General features: G+C 39.9%; 1 protein-coding gene across 2 annotated transcripts; it reads left to right on the forward strand.

Moving 5' to 3' along the window:
* Positions 1 to 19296, forward strand: prom1b (prominin 1 b). Of its 2 annotated transcripts, XM_029499897.1 has the most exons (27): positions 1 to 512; positions 8011 to 8072; positions 8412 to 8438; positions 8526 to 8731; positions 9493 to 9613; positions 9724 to 9787; positions 9932 to 10021; positions 10725 to 10942; positions 11040 to 11114; positions 11752 to 11815; positions 11958 to 11966; positions 12115 to 12274; positions 12745 to 12897; positions 12992 to 13115; positions 13220 to 13323; positions 13426 to 13510; positions 13808 to 13954; positions 14373 to 14444; positions 14691 to 14783; positions 15227 to 15280; positions 15378 to 15458; positions 15758 to 15826; positions 16022 to 16111; positions 16569 to 16684; positions 17470 to 17562; positions 18254 to 18288; positions 18394 to 19296. In XM_029499897.1, the coding sequence occupies exons 1-25, from the start codon at positions 242 to 244 to the stop codon at positions 17531 to 17533; spliced, it is 2619 nt and encodes an 872-aa protein (XP_029355757.1). In that variant the 5' UTR covers positions 1 to 241; the 3' UTR covers positions 17534 to 17562; positions 18254 to 18288; positions 18394 to 19296. The 2 variants fall into 2 exon arrangements, with proteins under 2 accessions (XP_029355757.1, XP_029355766.1); XM_029499906.1 differs by lacking the exons at positions 18254 to 18288; positions 18394 to 19296 and having other exon boundaries at positions 16876 to 17548.
* Positions 19297 to 23353: the final 4057 nt, after the last annotated feature.

The following is a 23353-nucleotide window of genomic DNA, read 5'->3' on the forward strand; positions in this document are numbered from 1 at the left end:
GTGAGACCGAGCACACCCCCGGGAGACAGCACCGGGAGACCGAGGACGACCCCCCGGCTGTCGAAGATGTCCGTGATGAGTCCGGACCCAGACACTCGGACGGTTTAAGGCACCCAGAGGGAGACAGGTGTCCCCCCCGGCCCCCGGTCCACTGGACTGTCCGACCACCGGGAGACTCGGAGTGGTTGTTTCATCGGTTCTCTACTGGGTATAACTTTTGTTGTTGTTGTTTTCTGGTGACATGTTGTGGACAAAGTGGCTCGTCCTGCTGCTCTGCTGGGGGGCCGCAGGCGGCGAGCTGCGGCCGGAGGAGGCGGACGGAGTGACGGCTCAGGTCCGGGCGGACACCCGCAGACAGCGGTCCCCTCCGCCAGTGGAGCCGCTGAACTTTGGGTTTGTACCGGCGGCGGTTTATGATACACACGCTTACTACGAACCGGGAGCCATCGGGATCCTCTTCCACATGGTTCACGCTTTTCTCTACGTCGTTCAACCGAGCTCCTTCCCCAAAGGTGAGATTATTACCCCCCGTCCGCCTCAGGAGCCGGACTCTTCTCCTCCATCCCTCCATCCAGCTCTGGGTCTTTCCTCTGAAATTCTTCCTATGACATTATATTATCATGGAGCCTGTCTCTCCGATTAATATGCATTTTTATTTGGATAAACACGCTGTTCAAATGCCTGATGAATTGGAGTTCAAGCTAATTTATTTTTGTTGTGTTTGTGTTTTTAGACCTCACATTTGGCTTTATTGCAAATATTGTTACCAATACATTGCATTTTAATCACATAGGGAGCCCAGAGATGTAATCTGATAAGGTAAAGTAAGACAGGCCATAATTAATCCTGAGATAAACTGTAACACAATCGTAACACAATCGTCCCATGCAATTCTATGCATAGAATTGGATGAAATGGATTGAAGAAGAATGTATGATTTGTATTACAGTTGATTTGAGGATTACACTTCACGTAGATGTGATAAAACAGGTGTTGGTATGATCTTAAATTTCTAAATTTTTTTCCCAGTTTTTGTTTTTGTCCTACCAAATACTTCTATTCTAATCTCATCTACTAGTCATGATAAAATCCTTCAAATGAAATTGTCACTTAGATAAGAGATAAATTGTGCTCAGGTTATGAGTAGTTAAGTAGGAATCACAAGCAATAAATATTGGAAATGACGGGCTCATAGCTGATTTGTAAGAGTAGCAGAATATTGTACACCAGAAACTAAGCAATAAAATACCAATAAGCCCTAAAATAGTAACAAATAAATCTGCACATTTATCTCTGTTCCCTTTCTTAGCATAAACTTCCAAAGAGTACTCCTCAAGTCGTGCCTCTGACTTAGAATCCTTCTGGGTCAGAAGAGCATGTACATGTGGTGACTGCATGCAATGATGGTATGCCTGTGATGAGTCCATAAACCAATGTGAGGAGCAGATTAACGGGATCAATATGTGTCATATTCATAAGTGATCCTCTTTGGGCTCATGCTGTAACATTACTGCAGAGATTTGAAGTTGATCAGGTCTGTCGCATGATGAATGCATGCAGGGTGAATGTAGCTCTTTTGTCCCTCCCTGCTCTGTAGTACAGTAATCCAGTGATGGATGTTTAGAGCCAGACCTGTCGGAAAGGGGTTTGTTTGTTTGCTGAATGTATAACTATGAGTGGTCACGTTGGAGGATGACACAGTGCAATAGGATTGAAGGTTTTAAGTTGCTGCCATTTTGGTGTCCAGGGTTAGGCCCGCTGGCTGGGTAATCAATTAGCAGATCAGCGATTAGAAGAGGCTTTCTCGGTCACCTGCATCACTGCATAATACCTTAATCCATTGGACCATATGCTTCTACGGTCAGGGACTTTCCAATACGATTCACTGTCACACACGCACAGGTGGAGACCACTCAGATGTCACGCATCTCACTTTCACATCACATATCACATCTATGCAAAATCATGCATGTTGTTCAAACACATCAGATGCAGAGACAGATGTCAAAGCCTTTTACTGTTCTGTTTATAACTGCAGCTGCTGAAGGCTCAAGGTTTGGCTGGTTGACACGGAGCCCTAAATAGAAAACAAAAGTATTTTTAGCTAGCAGTAACAAAGAAAAGATACGCATTCTGTTCATGTAAGGATTTATGCATTTAACTCCAAAGTCCTAAAAGAGAAAATTTATGAATGAATAGTCTTAATGTAGAAAGCTGAGATTCCTTTAAATTTCGCAATGGCAGGAAAAGTCTGATATATACAAAATGGTTTGGAAGTTTGGAAAGAACTTCCAAGTTTTATGAAGGAAAGAAATGACCGACATTTTCCTTTTGTGAAGTTTCTTGAATAGCACAGTGTGAAATATCTTTCAGCTTCAAAGTGGTTGTTTCACAGTAGCTACATGAGTTATGGACAGTAATCGTGTCTTGGATGTTTTTTCTCACAGTTTACATGAGACGTAGATTAGTGACTGTTGAATGAAATAAAAAAAAAATGAAGGTCAGCAAAAAAATCCCTAATGGACTGGTTGGGCTGAAAAAGCACAGTCTAAATAGTTAACCACCAATGAACATATTGTAGATGTGAGAAGTGAGCTTGTCGGAGGACTGAACCACTGTGGTCTCAGACTTTCCACCATGCATTCAGTCCTACAACAGTAGGACTGTCTTAAACTCTGATGAAAGTGAAACTGACACAGTTAAACAAACATGTAATACTTTATAATACTGTAATAAAGTCGTCAGTTCACTAAATATAACTGTTTTATAACATTGTTTTGATTATATATTTGTATAGGCTTTATCCCTGTATTACATACTATGTTATAGTTAACATAGTAGTCGGCGTTCAGCTGTATAAAAAGGTTACAAAGGTACTGCATAAACACAATTTGCTTGATGAAATATAAATTCCGGTCTTACTGAAAAGGTCTGTGCTTTCAGAAGTTTCTCCTCCACATGAGCATAAACAGATACGGGCTCGCGCTCAACATTCATGTTACATTATGACATGTCACTCTGCCATAGTGCTCCTGTACCACTGCTGTCAAAGGTCCTGAGCCAGATTTAGAGTTTAAGTGAGGTTATTGTCAGCTGATGAAGAGGTGACTGGTTGAGCTTAGGTTAAGGTGGAGAAATGGAAATCAAAATGAGCAACAGTGAGTAAAGGCTGTTGACAGATTGATTGGACTTTGAGGTTTGATAAAAAGAATGAATCATTTATCGATGTTTCCAGTTGAGCTGCTTGTATCTGACACTGAGAAAGTGGCTTGGGTGATTTTCTCCTGACTCACTCATTAACCCTTGTTATAAATCTGTATGAAGGTTGAATTTAAAGCGAAAAAGCATTTTGGGCTGTTTCACTGTGTGTGCAGTCTGGGTCTTCTTATCCCTCCGATACACACAAGGTAGATTAGAGGATTAGCATCCACGGGGCCAATGCTACTACTGTGTGGCTACCCTTGCTACAGATGGCATTGTCGCGCACACTTATACACACACACACACACAAAAAAACATGGACTGGCGCACAACGCACACAGAAAATGGGTCATTGTGCTAGTGTTTTCCTGTTTGCCTTAATTACTGTCCTTGGAATTAAATAGGCTGTTTATCATGGAGCTAGTGTCTTAAATCACATCACACTCAAGTGAAACATAAATTAGTCATTTGATAGAGATATGTAAGATAATGCAAAATAATATAATGTTTCAGACACTGTTACATTTACCCTCAGCCATTTATTTACTTTAAATTAAGAGTTTGATTCTGGATGTGTATAGAATATGAACACAATTATAAATGATTATTTGATTTTGCTACTGTCATAATGGCGTATTAAAACTCGTGCAAATTTCTGTCTAACTTTCATAGTTTATCTATTTGTGTATTTATTTACTTATAAACTAATTTTTATCTCATGTGTGGGTTATTGTGTTAATAAATCTATTTGAAGTGGTTATTAGTTGTTAAACAGAAACCCAGTAATTTATTTAAAAAAAAAAAAAAAAAAAAAAAGGTTTGGCTTCCAGTTTCTAGGATGAGAATATTTTGATATTTTGATATTTTTGGATTAATGTGTAATGTAACCTCATCCTCTATAAATAGACAGCTGCAAAAAGGGAAAAATATTGTATGTAATCCTCTTAGTTGTTTCTTTACCAGGTCAAAATGGTCAGAGTAAATTTGTTTAGCTTCTGCTGCCATGAAAATACATACAGTACTTACAGTCTTGTGTAATACTGAGTCAGACTTACGCTATGTACTTAAAGAAGAATAGAATTAGCGCTACATAACTGTGCTTTGGAAAAGCTGACATGACTTATTTTGTAATACTAACACTTTTTGAACTGCAGCCCACAACCTCACCTCCTATAAACATTATTTTTTGTAATAAAAACTGTGCCAAGGAAAGAGTGACCCTGGCACTTTTGACCGTCACAGCTATATTTTGTTGCTGTGCTAAAGTTGTTTCAAATTGATTTTAGTCAAGAGTTGCATGATATATAAATAGAGCAGGTTCTCAAGTGCCAGATATTTGTCTAATTTAGATGTTTATATTCTCATAAAGTAGTGAGTAGTTTCACCACTGTGGTTTTAGAAAAATACTCCATTGGGTGTAACAGTCCACCATGGTCACACCCCCTAAAGGTAATGCTAACTAAAGGTAATGCTCTTAATATCCGTTTTCAATATCCAGGGAGCTGAGACTACTAAAAATAGTCTTATACTTCCTGTAGCTATTGTTTGATAGATATATAAAAGCTTCAAAGCTTCAAAATGTTGATAAAGACTGTGCACCGTAAAGGCAACAAGTGAGCTAATGCACTTCTAAAATCCACAGCTGACTGTGCCAGGGGCTGGTAGCTTCAGTTTCAGCACCCTCTGTTGTATGCAAGTGATCCAGAGTGTTACTTTACTTTTGAGGCCTTTTAGGTAAAAAGCGGCTGGGATGGCTGTCAGGTTGCATAAAGCCTTCCAGTCCACACCTTCCAGTAATCTCTCAGAGCAGGTCAGTGTAGAGGATTGTGCTTGCCTATATTTACACATAACGGTAAGAGGGATGTAGGGTCTCGCAGTTGTGTTTAACGGTTTTCTGCTAATGTTTAGTCTTAATGCCTGTTCCTGGTCCTTGGAGTTTTGTTGATTTTTATTTTTTGTTTGTTTGTTTTTTTGTTGCATAAACCATGAGAAATATCATGTTTTCCAAAGGGAAAGCCTGTATGTGTCAGTGAATACGTTTGCTTTCCCTGACTGTTGGACTATACGCATGGTTTAGGGTTAGGTAGTGTTATAGGTAGAGTGGGTTATGTTGGGTAGTGGTCTGTTCATCCTTACAGATCTAATTCTGAAGTTGTTTATGCCCCCCTCCCTTTGTTTGCTCTAGCTATCTCTTATACTGGGTCACTGAACTAAGCTGTCTAAGCTTAACTGCCTTCGATGGCTAATGCTAACTAAGTAGCTGTGCAACAACAGGTGGTATCATATGTGCTCATTTGCTGCATCTGCAGAGTTGAAAGAGATCGATTCACCTTATGTGACAGTGTGAAATCTTCTTCAGTCTAACCAGTTTTATTAACAGCAGGAAAACATACAGGTGGAAGAAATGTAATGGAAGAAAATGAAAGGAGCCCACTCCAACCACGAGAAAAAGATGCTGTTAAGAGGATTATCAGCAGGGGTTCTTTTCCTTTTACTCTCCAGAAAGGCTTCCACAGCTTCAGCAAAAATTGCAAAATAGCAAAAAAGCGTACCCATGATTTAGATTCAGTTTGGTTTCCCACCAAATCATTTAACAAAAGGAAACATAATGTTATGATGTTCCATGCAGGCTTGACACACTCAGTCTAGTGTGTTTGCCTGAGTTTTGATAGCTGTCGGTGTGGAGAGAAAATTAAAGCTGAAACTATTTGTAGATTTGTTTTTTTAGGTTAAAGTAGACAATTAATTCAAGTAAAGATTTAGTTGACAGAGTAGATATATTCAGATTACTTTAATTCACCTCATGCAAAGGTGAGAAAAGATTTAGCAGATTTGATCTTCGTGGGTTTCCTACCTCCTACCTGAGGTCAGCACGTGTGCAGGCAGAAGGTAGAGCTAGACACTGAGTGTCTGGGTGAGTGTGATTGTTTGTGTCAGTTTGTGGATGACAGCTGTGTCAGCATTTGCATGCTAAACTCACTTCCATCTGCTCGGTGTGTGTAATGGTGCCTACAGAAGATGTGCTAAGCAACAATATGGCATTCTTCAATTTTCTGTCCTGTCACCTCTGTCCACTTCAACAACTTATTCTTTCTTCTTTGGGTGAGATCTGACTAATAACAAACACTTCTGTTTTTACTGTTTGTGTAGATTCAAGCAAGTTGTGCTCAATATTCATACACTATGTATTTATCTTCATCTTCATATTATTTAGTTCTTCCATGTTTTAGAGATCCTTGCATGCACCCATCTATAATTAATACTTTACAATTTTACTGTACAAGTTCTCAAATTGTACATAAACAGACATAAATCAAATCAAATGAAATCAGATTTATTTATATAGCACCAAATCATAACAAAGTTACATCAGGGCACACATATAGACTAAACTCTTAATTAAAGCTACTCAAGAGATCCCCTGATGGGCAAGCACTTGGCAATGGTGGCAAGGGAAAACTTCTTTTAAAAGGCAGAAACCTGGGACAGAACCAGGCTCACGGCGGGGGCATCTGCCTCGACCAATTTGGTTGAGAGAGAGCGAGAAAGGGGGGGGGGGGGGGGGGGGGGGTGCAGTCTGGAACATATGCTGGATGGAGTTCATAGAAATGATGAGCAGCAGGCGTTGCAGGAACATGGGGTGGCGATGATTCACCACCTGCAGGATGAGGACAGGGAAAGAGAGACTTCAGGGAAACATGGTTAGCAAATGCAGTGCACATGCTTAGAACTGGGAGAAACATGGTTATCTGTATGTCTTTCCTTGCCACTGTCGCCAAGTGCTTGCTCATCGGGGGATCTGTTGGGTCTCTTTAAATCATTTTATAAAGAGTTTGGTCAAGACCAGCTATATATGTAAAGTGCCTTGATGTAACTTTGTTATGATTTGGCGCTATACAAATAAATCTGATTTCATTTGATTTGATGTTGGCGCATGCAAGGGAGAGAGACAGAGGTAGAGACTGAGGGAGACAGAGAGAGAGAGAGACAGAGGGAGAGACTAAGGGAGGGAGAGAGAGAGATGCTCAGTCTTCCCCCAGCAGCCTAGGCCTATAGAAGCACAGCTGAAGAGTAGATGGACTTTAACTTTTTAACTATAAGCTCTGTCATACAGAAAGGCTTTAAGACTCGTCTTGAAAACTGCTAAAGAGTCTGCCCCCCGTACTGGAAGTTGGAAGAGGAGCCTGATAACTGAAAGATCTGCCTCCTGATTTACTCTTGGAGACTCTAGGAACCACAAGTAAACCTCCATCTAGAGACCAGAGTGGCCTGCTAGGACAGTAAGGAACTATGAGCTCTCTGAGATATGATGGAGACAAGACACGCATGACTTTTTATTTTGGACATGAACGTAAGTGTTATTGTTAGTGTGTGTGAGAAAGAGTCAGTGTTTACCTGCTGACTAACTCTCTGGGTGATTCACCATCCAGGTAGGCTTAGTGCTGGCTGACCCATATAAACACACAGACAGCTGGACTGAACCGCAATGCTCATTGGGAAACTACACAACTTCCCCACATGCTCCGAGAAAATAAAGTCACGACACCGTCCTCGGAAATTAAAAGTGACACTACATAATCTGTGCTGCCTCCTTGTGAATAGATTAATTCATTAATTAATTTATTTATTTTGTTACAGCATAGCTTGTCAGGTGTTATACCGGAAGTTCATCTGACTGTCTATGAATGGTTGATTAGTCACCTACATCCAGTTGTATGCCCCATAAAACACTGTTGCATCCTGGATTATAGCAGTGTATCTGCAGACAGAAATATTTGTGTAAATGTAATTATTTATTTATTTTTTCAGATTTGATTGTTAGAGTCATCCAGCAAAACATGGGAGGTATCAAAATAGAAGAATGGAAAAAGGTATGTTTAATTTAAGCATTGATGAAGATGAATAAGATCAATTTTAAGCATGCAAAAAATTTCAATTCAATTTCAAAAATTCTAAAGCTTTGTAGTAAAGAAAATGATGCTCACAAGTCTCTTTTCAGTGATAAATACTTAAATAGTATACATACTAACTACTAACTAAATAGTATAATACTAACACATGTCCTGAATGATAATATGAATGTATTATTTCAAAACTTCTTTGAGATCTTTCTTTGAATGTAATTGCTTTCATTCGTTTTTTTTTTTTTTCCTATTTGTCTTTTTGTTTGTTTGCACATGCAATTTGTATTGTTGGACATGGTGTTGTAGCCGGAAAACGTCGTCCTGTTGCTACAGGTAAAGTCCTCAACCCATTTTACTCAGAATGACTCTGTCAGGGCCAAAGAGTGAAATAATAACTAGATCGATCCTGTCCCCTTCCAGTGGATCTACTACGAAGCTGGGTTCCTCATCTGTGGGACCATCGGTGTCGTGTTTGTGGTCCTCATCCCCATCATTGGCACGTGTTTTTGTGTGTGTCGATGCTGTGAGAACTGCGGAGGGGAGATGCACCAGAGACAGAGGAAGAATGCTGACTGTCAGAGAGGTTTCTTCACTGCCTCTCTCATTGCCACCTCCATCTTTATAATGTAAGTCATTGTTCCATTTTCACTACTGTGATGGGTTGATTCTGCTCTCAATTTTTGTATGCAGGATTATTGAATATACTGATGAGTTGTTAGATGTGTGATGCTTCAGTTGTGTCTACTCTGCATGTGGGGAAAACAATGAGTGTATGTCTTAGCATGCTTATAATGTGTTTTCAGGTCTATGTGTAAACCTTACACCACATGGGCTCTGCATTTTAATCCTTCCTAAAAAATAAAATCTGCTCTATTTGCATTGAGATATTGTACCGCCACATTACACACATATTTTATTAGAGCTAAGTAAAATAAGTAGATAAAAACATTGCTGATGCTTAAATAGTTATTATCTAAACAGGAAATCTCAGTTGCATCGAGTAATTCAATTTTGACCAAAAACACAGTTAAATCCTTGTTAAACACAAGATACACATTTTACTGAAATTGCTTTGTCATCTGTCTTAGCAATAATCATAATTCTATTATCACTTAATCGTGCAAGAACTGCATGTGCAAGCACTGTGAGATATAATGAAATCATTTGCACGGTTAGTTTAATCTAATTTGGGTTGCAATATGATTTTTTTCCAAACTAATTATAAATGCAGGGACACTACTTATATATTTTAGAAGCTCTGTTTATACTTGTGTTACTAGATATCTGTAACATAGCCTTGCTGCCACCTGCTGGTCAATAATGGTCATAATTACACTTAAGTGATCCTGGATGTGTGTTTGCTTGTGCATGTGTGTATGTGTTTCAGTTTGGGAGTATTTATTGCCTATACTGCAAACCATAACATCAGCACCCAGCTCAAAAGCACGCGTCGACTCATCAATACCAACATGAGAGACCTGAAGACATTTGCTAACAACACACCTGCGGTATGCATACATAGGCACACACATACACATTTGTAATAAAACAACACACAGACACATTTGTATTTGAATTTTTAATAGTGCTTTAAGTGCATGTGTGTTTTCTGTTGCAGCAAATTGAATACCTGACAGCTCAGTACACCACAGCAAAGAACAACGTCCTATCAGACCTCGACAGTAAGTTTAATCCAGACTCTTTTTGTACAGTTCTTGTCTAATGTCTCTTTTTCTTTGTTTGGCTGTGGCTGCCTGTGTTTACAAAGAAGTGTGTAACTGAAGCTCTGTCATAAAGCCATGTGATGTTCCCATGTGTCCTGACAGACATTGGACCATTGCTGGGTGGGAGGATCCATAGTCAGCTGGAGAAAGCAGTGGTCCCATCACTGGACACTGCCCTACGAATGGCAGGAGGTAACGCTGTCTGCCTGAACTTTCAATATGAGGTCCTGTTGAGCTCACACAGCTATCACAGTATCACAGAGACATATAGAAATTCATAAGCCAGGACACTCTCTGGTTCCTGATTCTAATTTGGTTTTGATTTTTTTCAAAGTTCAAAGACAACAGTTCAAATAAGTGACACAATAAATCGCAAATCATCTTAAATGTTAAAACTCAGGGACAAACCTGATCTGATCAGGAACCTTATGGTTTGCTGCTTCATTTATTCGACATTGTCCTGAAGTTGCTTGTGATTGTCTTGTACACGCAGAGACTTCCGTTATGGGTTCATCATAATGTCCTAACTTTCTTTCCCCCTTCTATCGCCCTTCAAAATTTTCTAAAGCAAAAGTTGAGAATGCCATCAAAGGTAATCAGAGCTGATGTGGATTCAGTGGTGTCGTGATTGTGACTCTGTGTTGGTGGATTCCAAGTGTTAGAAACAGATGGTGAACCTGAACTAGTGTTTCATCCTGTAAATCACCTGTTGCTGTGCTTCTCCCCCATGGATTTTTGATCTGTTGTTCGTGTATTCAGTGTTGTCATAAGACGATTGACAGTTCTGTGGTGCATGCACTTATGTGAGGGTCAATCACTGGACAATACACAACACTGTTATGAACTATGTTGCGAAAAGAATTTTTGAAATGGATCCTTTCCTCCTTTTTTGAAGCCATGCGGGAGACCAAAGAGGCTCTGGAGAACGTCAGCTCCTCCTTGGAACTACTTCAGGAGGGGACTGGGAAACTTCAGGCCAGTCTGTCAGCAGAGCGGGCCTCTCTGTCCAACACCCTATCTGACCCCGCCTGCACAAACGGGGCTGTGTCTCACACCTGCAACACCATCCGATCCACGCTGTCTCAGCTGGGAATCAATGCAGACTACTCAAGGGTACAAAGGAACTGTACATTAGGACTTAACACTCCAAGATTCATACACAGTCTCCAACTTTACTCATGTTCACACCTTTTCATTCTCCTTCTTTAAGCTCCAGGATGTCAGCCTAGCACTGACCAATGTCAATACAGTCCTGAAAACAGATCTCAGCAACATTGTACAAAAGGTCAGTCTCTGTTGTTCCTGGTCATCTGGTTGGCACTTGGTCCTGCAATGGAGTCTGTATCTGGATAAGTTACCTGGATATGTAAAAACAGATATTAATGGGACCTGTGAATATAAGCAAGGAATGATTGAGTCAGATTGTAATCAGATTGCAACTCCCTCGTCATTTTGAAAGGTTGGCAGATATTCTGGTAGCTTCAGTTAAGTTCAAGAAGAAGCTACAAGTAGTAGCTGTAACTAAGAAGTCAACTTCAATTTTAGCTTTATTGTCATGATGGGGAGACTTCAGCACACAGACTCAAGAACATAAAACATGCAAAAATTATGAAAGATGCATGAACCATGTGCACATAAGTAACGATGACAGCCAGTCCCATAAGGGGAAAGATACCCTGAGCTTAGTAAATTAAATAATAAATAAAAGTTAATAACATTAACATAAAAAATTATAAAATAATGTGCTGTGGATCGAATGTCCTTATCCAGATAATATATCCACATACGAATCACAGCTTAATACAAGATGAAAATAAAGCCTCAGTTTTTCACTCACAACAGTCACCCAACTCATAACCCTGCTCAAAAACATGTATGTCCTTTTCTTATCATCTTTTCTCTCTCCTTCTTTCTACTTCCAGGGTTACACATCTTTTAATGACACACCAAAACTGGTTAAAGAGCAAACAAAAAACATTGTGTCAGGTACATATGTGGATTTAAAACTAAATAAGCTGTTTCTCCTCTTCTTAACAAATGAGATTAAATTAGGCCTAACTTTAGTATATTTGCTTTTATAATGTTATTCTCTCATTTTCACATGCATGCTTGTGGATGTGAACCACAGCTCTTCCTCGTAAGTCCTGTTTTGTCTCTTTTCGCTGCCCCACTTTCACAGTTTTGTCACCTCTGGGGTGGCAAAATATAGATGAAAGGCATGCATTTGTTTTGCTTTTTCAGATTTTTTTATTTTTATTTTAGTCTTTTTGTTTGTACGTTCATAGGTGTAAAAGGCATGCTGGATAAGATTGGCACAGAGATCACTGGCTTCTCAAAAATGTTCCCAGTGGAATCCTCTCTGGCTAATTTTACCATTTTCCTCAATGATGGACAGAAGAAGATTGAATCCTTTTACCCACAAATTGACCAAATGGATTTCTACAGGTTTGTGTGTTTTCTGTGGACACATGTTTCTTGTAGGCTCTGTGATATGCTAAGCAGTCCAGCGTGTACCCACTCAGGGTTTCCCTAAACTGAACTATCCTGATGGTTAAGCCGTTTAGGGAACGGAGGGAACAAAAATCTGTCAGATTCGGCCACCACAAGATGAACTATTTACCGTTGTTACCAGTTGGTGGCCGATCCTAAAGTAGCTATAATCAATACGTATTTATGAATAGTGATCATTGGGATAAACGTACAGAGAAACATCACCTGAATATGCAGCTCTAAATGACCAAAACGAAACTAGAAGACAATGAACTGTGGACTTATATTCATCAAATGGACAGAAACCCCAAATGTCCTTCAAAGTCTGTCGTTACAGGTGGAAGTTAGTCATGTGACAAAGTTATGGTTAGGTGGTTTAGGCCATTTACATATGAATCAATAGTGTTTTGGGTCTTTTTTTGCAGGTGGATCGGCTGTGTAGCAGTGCTGTGTACCGTTGTCTTGGTCCTTTGCTTCAACATCCTGGGACTGCTATGTGGTACCTGTGGTTACGACAAACAAGCTACACCTACAACCCGAGGATGCCTTTCAAACACTGGTGGCAACCTGCTAATGGCGTACGTTGGTAACAGCACAGGAAACAGCGATAGTTAAATATCTGATGTTTTCTCTGTGAAAGAGTCTCCCACATTCCATGTCTTGTTCTTTCAGAGGGGTGGGCTTCACGTTTATCTTTGCCTGGGTGCTGATGGGCATCGTAACCACCTTGTTTGTTGTTGGTGGCAACGTGGAGAAGCTGCTATGTGAACCACTGGCAAACCGACAGCTGTTCAAGGTCTGGAAACAAACTGCCTTCCTTCCTAAATGGCCATATTTTTGATATCTTCTCTGTTTTATCTCAGCCGGATAATATTGATGTATGTGTGTCTCTGTATGTAGATTATAGACACACCTTTCTTGGTACATCCTGCAAAGAAGAACTTTCTTCCCGGTATGCTGTTTCAGAATCCGAACATTGACTTGACTTTGGGAAGCATGTACAGGTAACGTTCAGATATTGTGTGTAAGACGGAATTCTGTTCGGTTGACTGTTATTCTTCCTGAGCACAACAGGGTTCAGATTAATATGATGGATTTTTCTACAGGGAGTGCTACGAGAACAAAGGTCTGTATCATGCTCTGCAGCTGGAGACCATGTTCAACATCAACTCCTTTCTCAACAGAACTGTGGTGAGCAGCTGGGTGGAACAGTGGTTTAGGTTGCCACTATGTCCCCGTTTTGGACGGGGACATAGTTTGTGGACTTTTGGTGTGTGACATTTCCCATCTGTCTGCCAATGGGAGCTGCCATTACCATTGGCTTCTGCCATTGGCATCTCTCTTCTGCCTCCTGTCAAGTGAAGATAAATTATGAGTCACTAAATAATAACTTGATGAATGTAGGAATCGATTTTTCTTATTGAAGCAAGATGGAAAAAAAAAAAAAAAACAACTTCGTAATTTGAGTTTGTTTGTGTGTCTCTACAGTACAACAGGGATCTGGCCAAAGTGTTTGACAGCGTGCACGTCGATCTGCAGGACATCTCACTGTTGGAGCAGGCCGGCAGAGACAGCCTCATCAACTTTGCCAACTCTGGAATTGGACAGATTGATTATGAGATGTATCTGGCTGAGGTAATCTGTGTGTTTGCACTGTCACATTCAAGGCGATTGAAATTCCACACAATCCAGACAAACTAGTTCCTTCTCTCTAACCATTTATGTAAAGGACTCGGTAGGAGGATTAGCTTTAAATTTTGACTAAACTTTAGGTGATGTCAGGAGAAACCTTTATAAAATTTATGTGAATCCATACAAGTATGTGTTTATGTGTAAACCTTCAATATGACTGTTACCATGAAAACCATTATCAGGGGATAAGATACACAAGCTTCACGTTTATCATTAAACCTTAGAGAAACTTCCACCAAATTGCGACTTGCGTCAGTGCATCTAACCCAAATTTAAACCTAAATAAAACTCAGCCAATACTGAATTTAAAACAGAAAGTTGGACCATGTAAGGTTATTAATCCTGCTTGCTCTTCTTTTAGGCAAATAAGGGAGTCACCCTTGTGGATCTCTTGTCTTTCTCTACTGACCTGGAAGCTCAAGCAGACCAGCTAGTAAGTCAACACATTGCTTTCATCATTACTGCAACATGGCGGCAATTATTGTCCAGGAGATAATCACAGTTCTATTCAACCTTACCTTTACACACTAATTTAACACAGCTAAGTGATAAGGACACAGTTTTATCACCTATTGCTATTCAAACTATCAATTTTTAAATGTTTGTAAACAAAAAAACTAAATATTGTCCTCTGTGTGTGCATCCCCAATGGTTTATGTTTGTGTTTGATTGTTTACAGCCCCGCGGTGCTCTGGAAAATGCACTGAAAGGACACGCCAGCAGCATCAGACAGATTCACAGAGATCAGGTCATGCCATTGGAGCAAGCAATGGTAATCACTTCTTCCTCAACATAACACAAACTATACCAATACCACACAATTCACAAGCAAGTGGAACTCATGTAATAGCAGGAACAGCTTTACTCATTGGTATGTGGATGCATTAAAAATAACTGAATTACAGTTATTGCATTTAAAAACTTGAAATAGTGCAAAGAGTCACGATTAGGTTAAAAAAGTACCTTTGTTTGTGTGCTCCCACAATGGGCCCTCATTTTTCTCTTCAAACTTTTCTCTCCTTTTCTCCAATGGTGAACAGAAATATGTCAGAGCACGGGTAAGCCGCCGTTGATGCACGGCGCAGTTACACTATTTTCTGTAGCAATGTGGTCAGTGTCGTGGCAGCGGTGGCGTGATGTGACAGAGTGTTTATAAATGATCACTCAGATATTTGAGTATGAATTTATTTCATTTGTTTTTGTCTGGTCACACAGAGTACCTTGAGCCAGAGTATCAAGCAGCTGCAGAGAATGTCCAGTGACCTGCCGGTGAGAAAGAGCACGGACAAAAACAATGATACTAAACACTGTTATGTAGTTAATGGAGACATGTAAGTCCAGCTCACATTTATTTTCTATTTCTTAGGTCAAGGTCACCAATATCCTGAGTGCCATTGATGCAGCAGAGTACCTCATCACTCATAATGCCTCTCATGTGGTGAAGCAGGTACACAGTTTTAGGAGATATAATGCTATGTCAGCTTCATATGACCTGGTAACATGGAGTTTAATTAATTAATTTATTTTTCAAAATTTGGTAAAATTTCATGTGCATTGCAAAATGCAGCTATTACATAACAACATGTGCAAATATTCTCAGAAAAGTTTAATTCCACTGTTGTAAATGTAAATATGTATATGCAAAACATAATTTAGCATTAATATAGGTTCAGAACTTAAAGGATGAACCGAACCTTTAACCCTATTCCTATATATGTATATATATATATATTCTTTGGTTTATAGGAAACAAAGGCCTACACACAGAGCTTGGTGGGATACTTCAAACAGTACACAGAATGGGTTAAAAACTCTGTGAGTATCCTCCCGAAATTTCTCCATATTTTTGAAAGTCATGGGTAAGTTTTCAGCTCTATCTCCTGTCAGCACAGGGAAGGTGTGCTAAGGCTGATTTTAATTCACTTGAGTCCAGATTAGCCAGCAGGAAGTGAAATGTTCACAAATGTACATACCGACACTGTAATCTATTTTTTTGTTACATGTGTGCAGTTGACTGCAGAGGTGGCCCAGTGTAAACCCATCAGTAACTTAGTGGACAGCATGGAGATCGTATCCTGCAGCTTCATCATTGATTCAGTGGTAAGAACGACTCTGTGCATTTATACATTTGGGTTTGTGTATCACTGTGTGTGTGAAGCGTGCTGATTTATTCCACAGTCACATGCCTGCCTGGCTTTTACACTGTTTTTGTGCCATAATGTGTAAATGTGTTGTGTATCATTTGCTATAGAACTGTTTGTTGGACAAGCAATGAATTTGCTGTCACTGCGCATTAACCTACACTATTTGCTGACATTTTATAGTCAGAACAACCAACAGACATGTCCAGTAATTAGCAAATAAATAATAATAAAAATAATGACTAGTTACAGACTTGGTCTAGTCTATATAAATAAAAACGAGGTTAGTTGGTAAAATGGTTAACAAAATTAAATGCATTCCATTGCTGGAGGCAAATGTTTGAATATTTTGCATGATTTAATAATTAGGTAAACTCCAGATATCTGTTTAAAGAAGCAAAAAATTTGTTTTTCAGAACACATTCTGGTTCGGTCTCGGAGGCTGCTGCATCCTGCTCATCCCCAGCATCATCTTCTCCATCAAACTGGCCAAGTATTACAGAAGGATGGACACGGAGGACGTCTTTGAAGAGTGAGTTTTGACAGCATACATTTGGACATGCAGCCAAAGACTGGTCGTTCTTCAGTTTTACTCCTAGCTCTCTAAATCTTACCTGTTGTTGAGCAAAACAGAAATAATGAAGCCTTCTCTTCTCTCTTTCCCTCCGTTTCATGATCTTTGATTCTCCTCATATTTATCCGTCATGGATTTCCGCTGTGCAGCTACTCGTACCCGTGGCTTGTTGCACTTTGAAGTCTGTCTGCTCCTCACATGTCCTTTCATCCTCTTATACATGCCCATTTCTTTTTTTCGGTATGAAATGCTTCAGCTTTGAATCTCCTCATTCTTTTTTCTCACACTTTTCTGTGGAAATCATGACCATGGTCTTGAGTTTCTTAGCATGGATTCTTATTTCGTCATCTTCCCTCGTGTCTCTTCCTCAACTTCATTTCTGTTGAGAGCATCGTTCTCTGAGGATCCCTCTATCCTTGTTGCTTCCACTTGTCTTCCCTTTGTCTTACTCAGCTGTCCTCCCTCATTCTTGTGTTGCAGTTTGGGTAATACAGGCAATCATGGTAAGCAAGTGTGTGATATCCATGGAAACCTCACTGTGATCAGGTATGAGTTGGGCCCCCCATATCTGCTTGCTTGCATGCCGAGGTATTCATTGATGGAGGGATATTTTTGTCTGTGACTGAGAGTCTGCAGATCAAACTAAATGTGCTCCATGAGACAAACGTTTAACTCACACAGGATTCCCCGTGTGCGTGTCCGCATGTGTTCTTTGGATGTGTGCGTGTGTGTGCATGATGTAGCTCCCCCTATAACGACACTCTGTTCCCTCGGGCCTCCGCTCCTCCAAGCTGCTCCGACTGGTGACCCGCAGGACCACACTCCCTGTTTAAGAGGTACTGATTATTGGTTACATACAACCGACCACTAATCCACCTCTAACTAAAGTTACCAGACATGCAGTCCTCTCTACTCTGGCTTTACCCAGGAGAGTGTGACAGATGTTCCTGCTGTGATTCCTTCACTCCTCGTCTCCAACCTTCATCTATTATTGCTGTTTCCTTGAACTATACTCAACTATGAGTATAATTTCACCTCAAGGCGCCATATCTACCTCACACCGTCTGTGAACATTTGACCTTTGTCCTGTCCACCTTCCAATTTGTTCAGCATGTAAAAGTGTTTTGTGGTAACTTTTATTTATTTTTTAAGATAAGGTGTCCAAGAGTAGAAAGTGATGAGTGATGCAAACTTTAGAAATGGTCATATTAAGTCACATTACGTGCAATAGTTTTCAGTTTTAAATGGGCATGGTTATAATACATTTGTTGAGGATGTAGCACAGATTTGTTTATATCGGGTGTTTTTGTTCTTTCCATCTACAACATTAATTAATGTTAAATAATAGAATGTAAGCAGTATTGGCCTTAAAGGACAAGAAAGGGTCTCATAGTCTAACCTTGTTTTTATTTGCCTTTAAATCAAACTAATACACTGACTTTACTACAAATATCCAAGACTGCAGCGTGAAGAAAAATAAAAGCTGTTGATAAAACCAGCGTTGATTTTATTTGCTCTTTTCTGCAGCGGACAAGAGAGCTGGAACTGAGCTTTCCGTTATGGTAAGTCATCTTTTTATTGTTTTTCCCATTGTTCATGAGTAAAGAAGGAGTTGTCCTGTCAGACAGACTACGAGTTCCTTCTCATATAGTCTCTGTCTTTTCCAGGATCACTGGACTGTCCATATTTCCTACTCTGACCATTCATGGACAAAAGTATCACATCAGGAACTGTGTGAAGCTGTCCGCCCCCCCTCCTGTCCCCCCCTAAAGCCATTCGACAAAGACCTCTGATGCCAGCAGTACCACAGCAGTCCTTCTAGTGTTTCATGCTGTACTTTATCAGATGCCAGATCATTTTTCCTGCATAGTTAGTTTTACAGATAGAGAATGAATTTGTATTTACATCATCAGTTTTAACTTGGTGACAGTGTACATTTTTTACACTTTCAAAACTTTTGAAAGTTTTATATTTTTGTTAATTTTTGTTTATTTTTTAACATCTATGTAGTGTTTTTGTAGGACTAGTTTTCTTTTTTTTTCTTTTCTTTGCTTGGTGAATATCTGGAATATAGTTTGCATCATTTTGACTACAAGTTTGCACTGACCAGATAGATGTTTACCAAGGATGTGAAAAAGGCTGTTTCTCAAAATGTCAAACTATTCCTTCCAACACTGGCTATGGAAAGTGAGACTGTATTCAGATAATTTAGACTTGAAGATATTAGTCCAGGGTTTATCCGGGGTCATGCTACTGCAAAAGGCAAAGTGTTTCAAGCTGTTCAAGACACATATACGCTGCACACATATTACCACGACAAGGTTTTAAGACAGCTACCAAACAAAATATTGTGTCTTTGCCACATCTCACCATTAGTGAGGGCCTCAAAGTTTTGTTTTGCTTTGTTTTTTTAACCATTCTGTGGTTTGGTTTGAAAAGTAAAACTTCCAGAAGCTTCTGCATCTCTGCTGTGAGATGGAGGATGGAAGAATACTTGGTCACCCACACACACACACATAAAAACAGACAAATCCAACCGGGGTTTGTGGTGAGGGCACAAATCTGTGAATAAAAACTTTTGTCCATTAATGTGTCTGTTTTGTTTTTTTACGAACTGCTGTTGTCTAGCACACACTGACACAAAAAAGAAACATATGCACAGTTCAGGAAGGTGTTTATTATTGAAGGCTCAAAAACCGCATGCCAAAGAAACTTTATATAATCTCTGAGCCACAGGCATGAATGAAAAAGGAGCCAAGACACACAGTACATCCATGAACATTTGTGTAACGTATGCAGGCCGTAATACATGAATAGAGGCACAAACAGTGGATAAAAACGTCCAGGTCTGCAGGGGTTGAGGTGGTGTGACACTGCTGCAACCTATTAACAGAGTGTGCTTCGTTAATTTAGGGGAATAACTATTCCAGACAACAAGCACACACTTTTCACATGTTTACTTTGTGTTTCACAGACCACCTTTGTCTCTCCCCCATCCGGTTGATGACTATAAAAGTAAAAACTTCCTGAGTGTGCAGAGAGCATGTGTGTTTCTGTACACATGTACATGTAAGTTTGTACACAGCAGCAGGCCTTGCAGGCGCTCTCGTCTGTCTGCATCAGCCGGTCCGTATGTAATTTTATAATTTTCTTTTTTTTTTTTTTAGTTAAACCCACTGTAAAGTTCAGTCAGCCCTATTTTGGGTACATATAAAAGCTTATATATTTAGTCAGTATATTTTTGTCCTCTTTCTTAAGTTCACTTAGTCCTGAGATTTCATTGTACGTTTAGTTTTTCCTTTTGTTGTATTTTGTCAACTTGAGGATCTTAATATCAGTTTGCTTTGTGCTTTAAGATGACCTGCACAACTATATCTATATCTATATCTATATCTATATGGTGACTTGTGCATGTTGCTTCAGATTTAACAGACCAAGTGAAGAATAGTATAACTTTCCTCTCATTAAACTCATCTATTAATATAGCAAAAGTATGTCTGATAGATGTAAAGTGAGGCTGCTTCTGCACACATGCAGTAGCTATGGGATAATGGTCCAACTGTTTCACAGTCAGGGTTAGCTGAACTGCTTTAATTAGCTAATTAGCTTACTTGACCTCCCCACTTGTTTGGTATTGTCACCATGTTGGAGCCGCAGAGCGAAGCATCTGTTTCTCATGAACATAATTATCCAGTGATATTTGAAAACCCTCAAAGGTGGCTTAGCAAAACTTAACTCTGTTCTGTATGTCCCAAGATTCATCCACATTGACATTTGTGACATTTTTTTAAGTGTATCATTTAACAATATACACTTTTACCGTAGAGATAGGGAGGATGGTGTTGCCTCTTGTTAAGTCTCAGTCTAGAAGGAAAGTTCTTTACTTGGGATTGATTTAAGAACAATTACTGAAGGAAGGAGTGTAAGAATGGCTTAATTTATGGGGGTTTTATTAATTAAAAGGGGTAAATCAAAATGTGCTCATTATATACAGGTGCAGATCAAAGCATGAACTAGGTGAGACAGGTGAGCTTGGTTATGTAAATGGAATAATATAATGTGATCTTGAGGATTCAGCAGCTGATGACTAACTTGGGAACTTGGGCAACTGACCGGAAGGTTGTTTATCAAATACAGGGCGGATTTATCTGAAGAAGAGCTTTTAAAACAAAAATTTGGGTTCGCATTGTCTAATAGCTCAGAACAGCCAGCTGGGGAGCAGATGAACACAACCTTACTTTGGATGGCAGCTGGCCCCCGAAAAGGGCAGAGGAGATGTCCAAGAGCCGTCATGGCCTCCCAAGCTAGACTGGTCCTCGGCTGAAGTGGCTGTCGGTCTGGCTCGTCCCTCTTCAGAGGCAGTGTTGTCTTTCGTGCGTTTGGATTGGTTATTAAGTTAATATCCAAATTATTCTTCTCTTTCCTGATGAAAACAGACGGGCCCTGGTTTCCACAGCAACTCGTGGACTGGAGGCTGAGTGCCATGCAGCCAAACTTGTTCTCCAGCAGCCTGGCTTCAAGTTGGAACTTAGCCCTTGTAGCTAAGTGGCTAAATTCTGATTTCTGAGTTTCTTTTTCAGTTGTGGTTGTTATTGCTTAGTCAGGTCTCCTGGGGAAGCTCTCCTCTTCAGAACTTCCCCAGAACTCCACCAAATTCAAGACCACCTAAAATTCCATTTTGACTACTTTTATTTGGGGGCCGACCCACGGGTGTGGTCTGGTTGTCGGCGCGAATTTGGTCCAATCAAATTTCTCCCTATAACCTCAGCGTATAGCAGGGACGGTATTTGGATTTTAACTCCGCCTTTCATTCACTCCACGTTTGGAGTTATATATAAAACAAAGATAAATGTATCGTTTTGATAAGTACAGTTTTCGCTGCTTGTTGTGGTTACTTCGGTGGACATGGTTTTATCTGATTCACTGTAAAACACAATTAAATGGTTATTAGCTAATCACAACATCACAGAGCACACAAACAAATGAACAAAGAAAAGAACATTTCCATGCATATCCTGACTGACTGGAAAATCAGAAACGTATGACTGTGGATGAAGTTTCTTTTTACAGAACAGTTATAGGCAACAACCAAGCACATAGATTACGCTGCTCAGGCAATATTGGTGGCAGGTGGTTTGTCATTCAGGTGGCGCTGTTGTTACATAATTGGAATAGTTCATTGTCTGGTGTAAATTCTATCTCAGCCAAACTATCTTGTAGAAAAATGGTTCAAACAGATGTGAAGTCCTCTTCTCACAGGGGAATCAGTTGGGCATGTTTACAGTCTCTTATTTGATCTGAATATTTTTATATCGGATATATTGAAGATATCGGAATATCTTTTTGTGTGTATCAGTCTTTGGGTCCTTGTTGGCCTGGATGCATTCCAGAGCGGAAAATTTTCAGGCCAACCCGAGTGGAGCGTCAGAGAAGGATACCTCTCTGCAGGGTGTAGCTGATTTGTGGCATGAATTAGAATTTTATTGTTTGAGAAAGCAGGGTCTTCCCATGCCAGTCAGGAAATAGATCTGGGAAATGTCTGCTGGAGGGAACAGTCCCTTTGAAACCTGAGGGGTGTGGGAGATGGGACCCCCCCGGACCTCACAACAATGGTTTTCTGATACAGCCAACAGAGTTATATGATCATACCTAAGCAATATTTTAATGTGCAGGGCGGAGGTGAAGTAATGAAGTACAAATATTTTGTTACTGTACTTAAGTATTTTTCAGGTATCTGTACTTTACTTGAGTATTTATTTCTCTGACGACTTTTACTTTTGCTCCCTACATTTACACACAAGAATATGTACTTTCTCATTATTTATCGTTACTTTATCGTTATTTTTTTTATGGGAAGAAGTCGAGTGAGTGAGGGGACGGTAGAGAAAGAACCGAGAACTTGTACTGTAGCAGAAATTATCAAAAGATGTATTGTGTTTTATTAACGGCAAAAAGCCTTTTTTACTTTTACTTTTACTTTGAAAGTATATTGCAGAGCCTGTACTTTCTTACTTTTACTTGATTAAAGGAGTAGAATCAGTACTTCTACTTAAGTACAGAATATGAGTACTCTGCCACCTCTGGTGCAGGGTGATACGTACTCGTTTAGCAGACTTGGGAACTCAAAGTTTGGCTGCATAGCAATAGTTTGTTGCTTTAATGGTAATGTACCAACAAAAGTCTTTATAAACTCAAACACTGAATCTGAAGAGGAACATTATTTTTCACTGGGTCAACATTAAACTCTTAAGCAAATAACTTTGGTCTGCAAGTCAGCTATCGGCCCCCGGTCCTTTCCTCCTCCTCTCCCCCTCATCAATAGTCAAAGAAGCTCTTATGTGAGATTATATAATATGTTGCCACAACATTTAGCTTCTTGTGTGTACCCCCTTCAGTCTTGGTACTCTTCTTCCCCCCTCAGCTCCCACAGGTCCACTGACCCATTCCCCTTTTCCGTCCTCAGTTTATGTTCTCCCCCTCCCTCTATCCCGGTGTGGGCACATGTGTAGGAGGGGTCACTGCAGGAGGAGGGGTTTTGCTTCCTCAGCTCACCTGAATAATACTTTCTTTGTGAGACTCAGCCTTAAAAAGTCAAACTCAGATGCCTTCTACCCTTCCACACGGCTT

Source organism: Echeneis naucrates, chromosome 1 (genome assembly GCF_900963305.1).
Source record: "Echeneis naucrates chromosome 1, fEcheNa1.1, whole genome shotgun sequence".
NCBI classification, from domain to species: domain Eukaryota; kingdom Metazoa; phylum Chordata; class Actinopteri; order Carangiformes; family Echeneidae; genus Echeneis; species Echeneis naucrates.

Coding starts and splice junctions, on each gene's coding strand:
- prom1b (XM_029499897.1), top strand. CDS start 242: ATGTTGTGGACAAAGTGGCTCGTCCTGCTGCTCTGCTGGGGGGCCGCA. Junction 10,022..10,724: donor TGCCCTACGAATGGCAGGAG/GTAACGCTGTCT, acceptor CCTTTTTTGAAG/CCATGCGGGAGACCAAAGAG. Junction 16,112..16,568: donor GCTTCATCATTGATTCAGTG/GTAAGAACGACT, acceptor TTTGTTTTTCAG/AACACATTCTGGTTCGGTCT.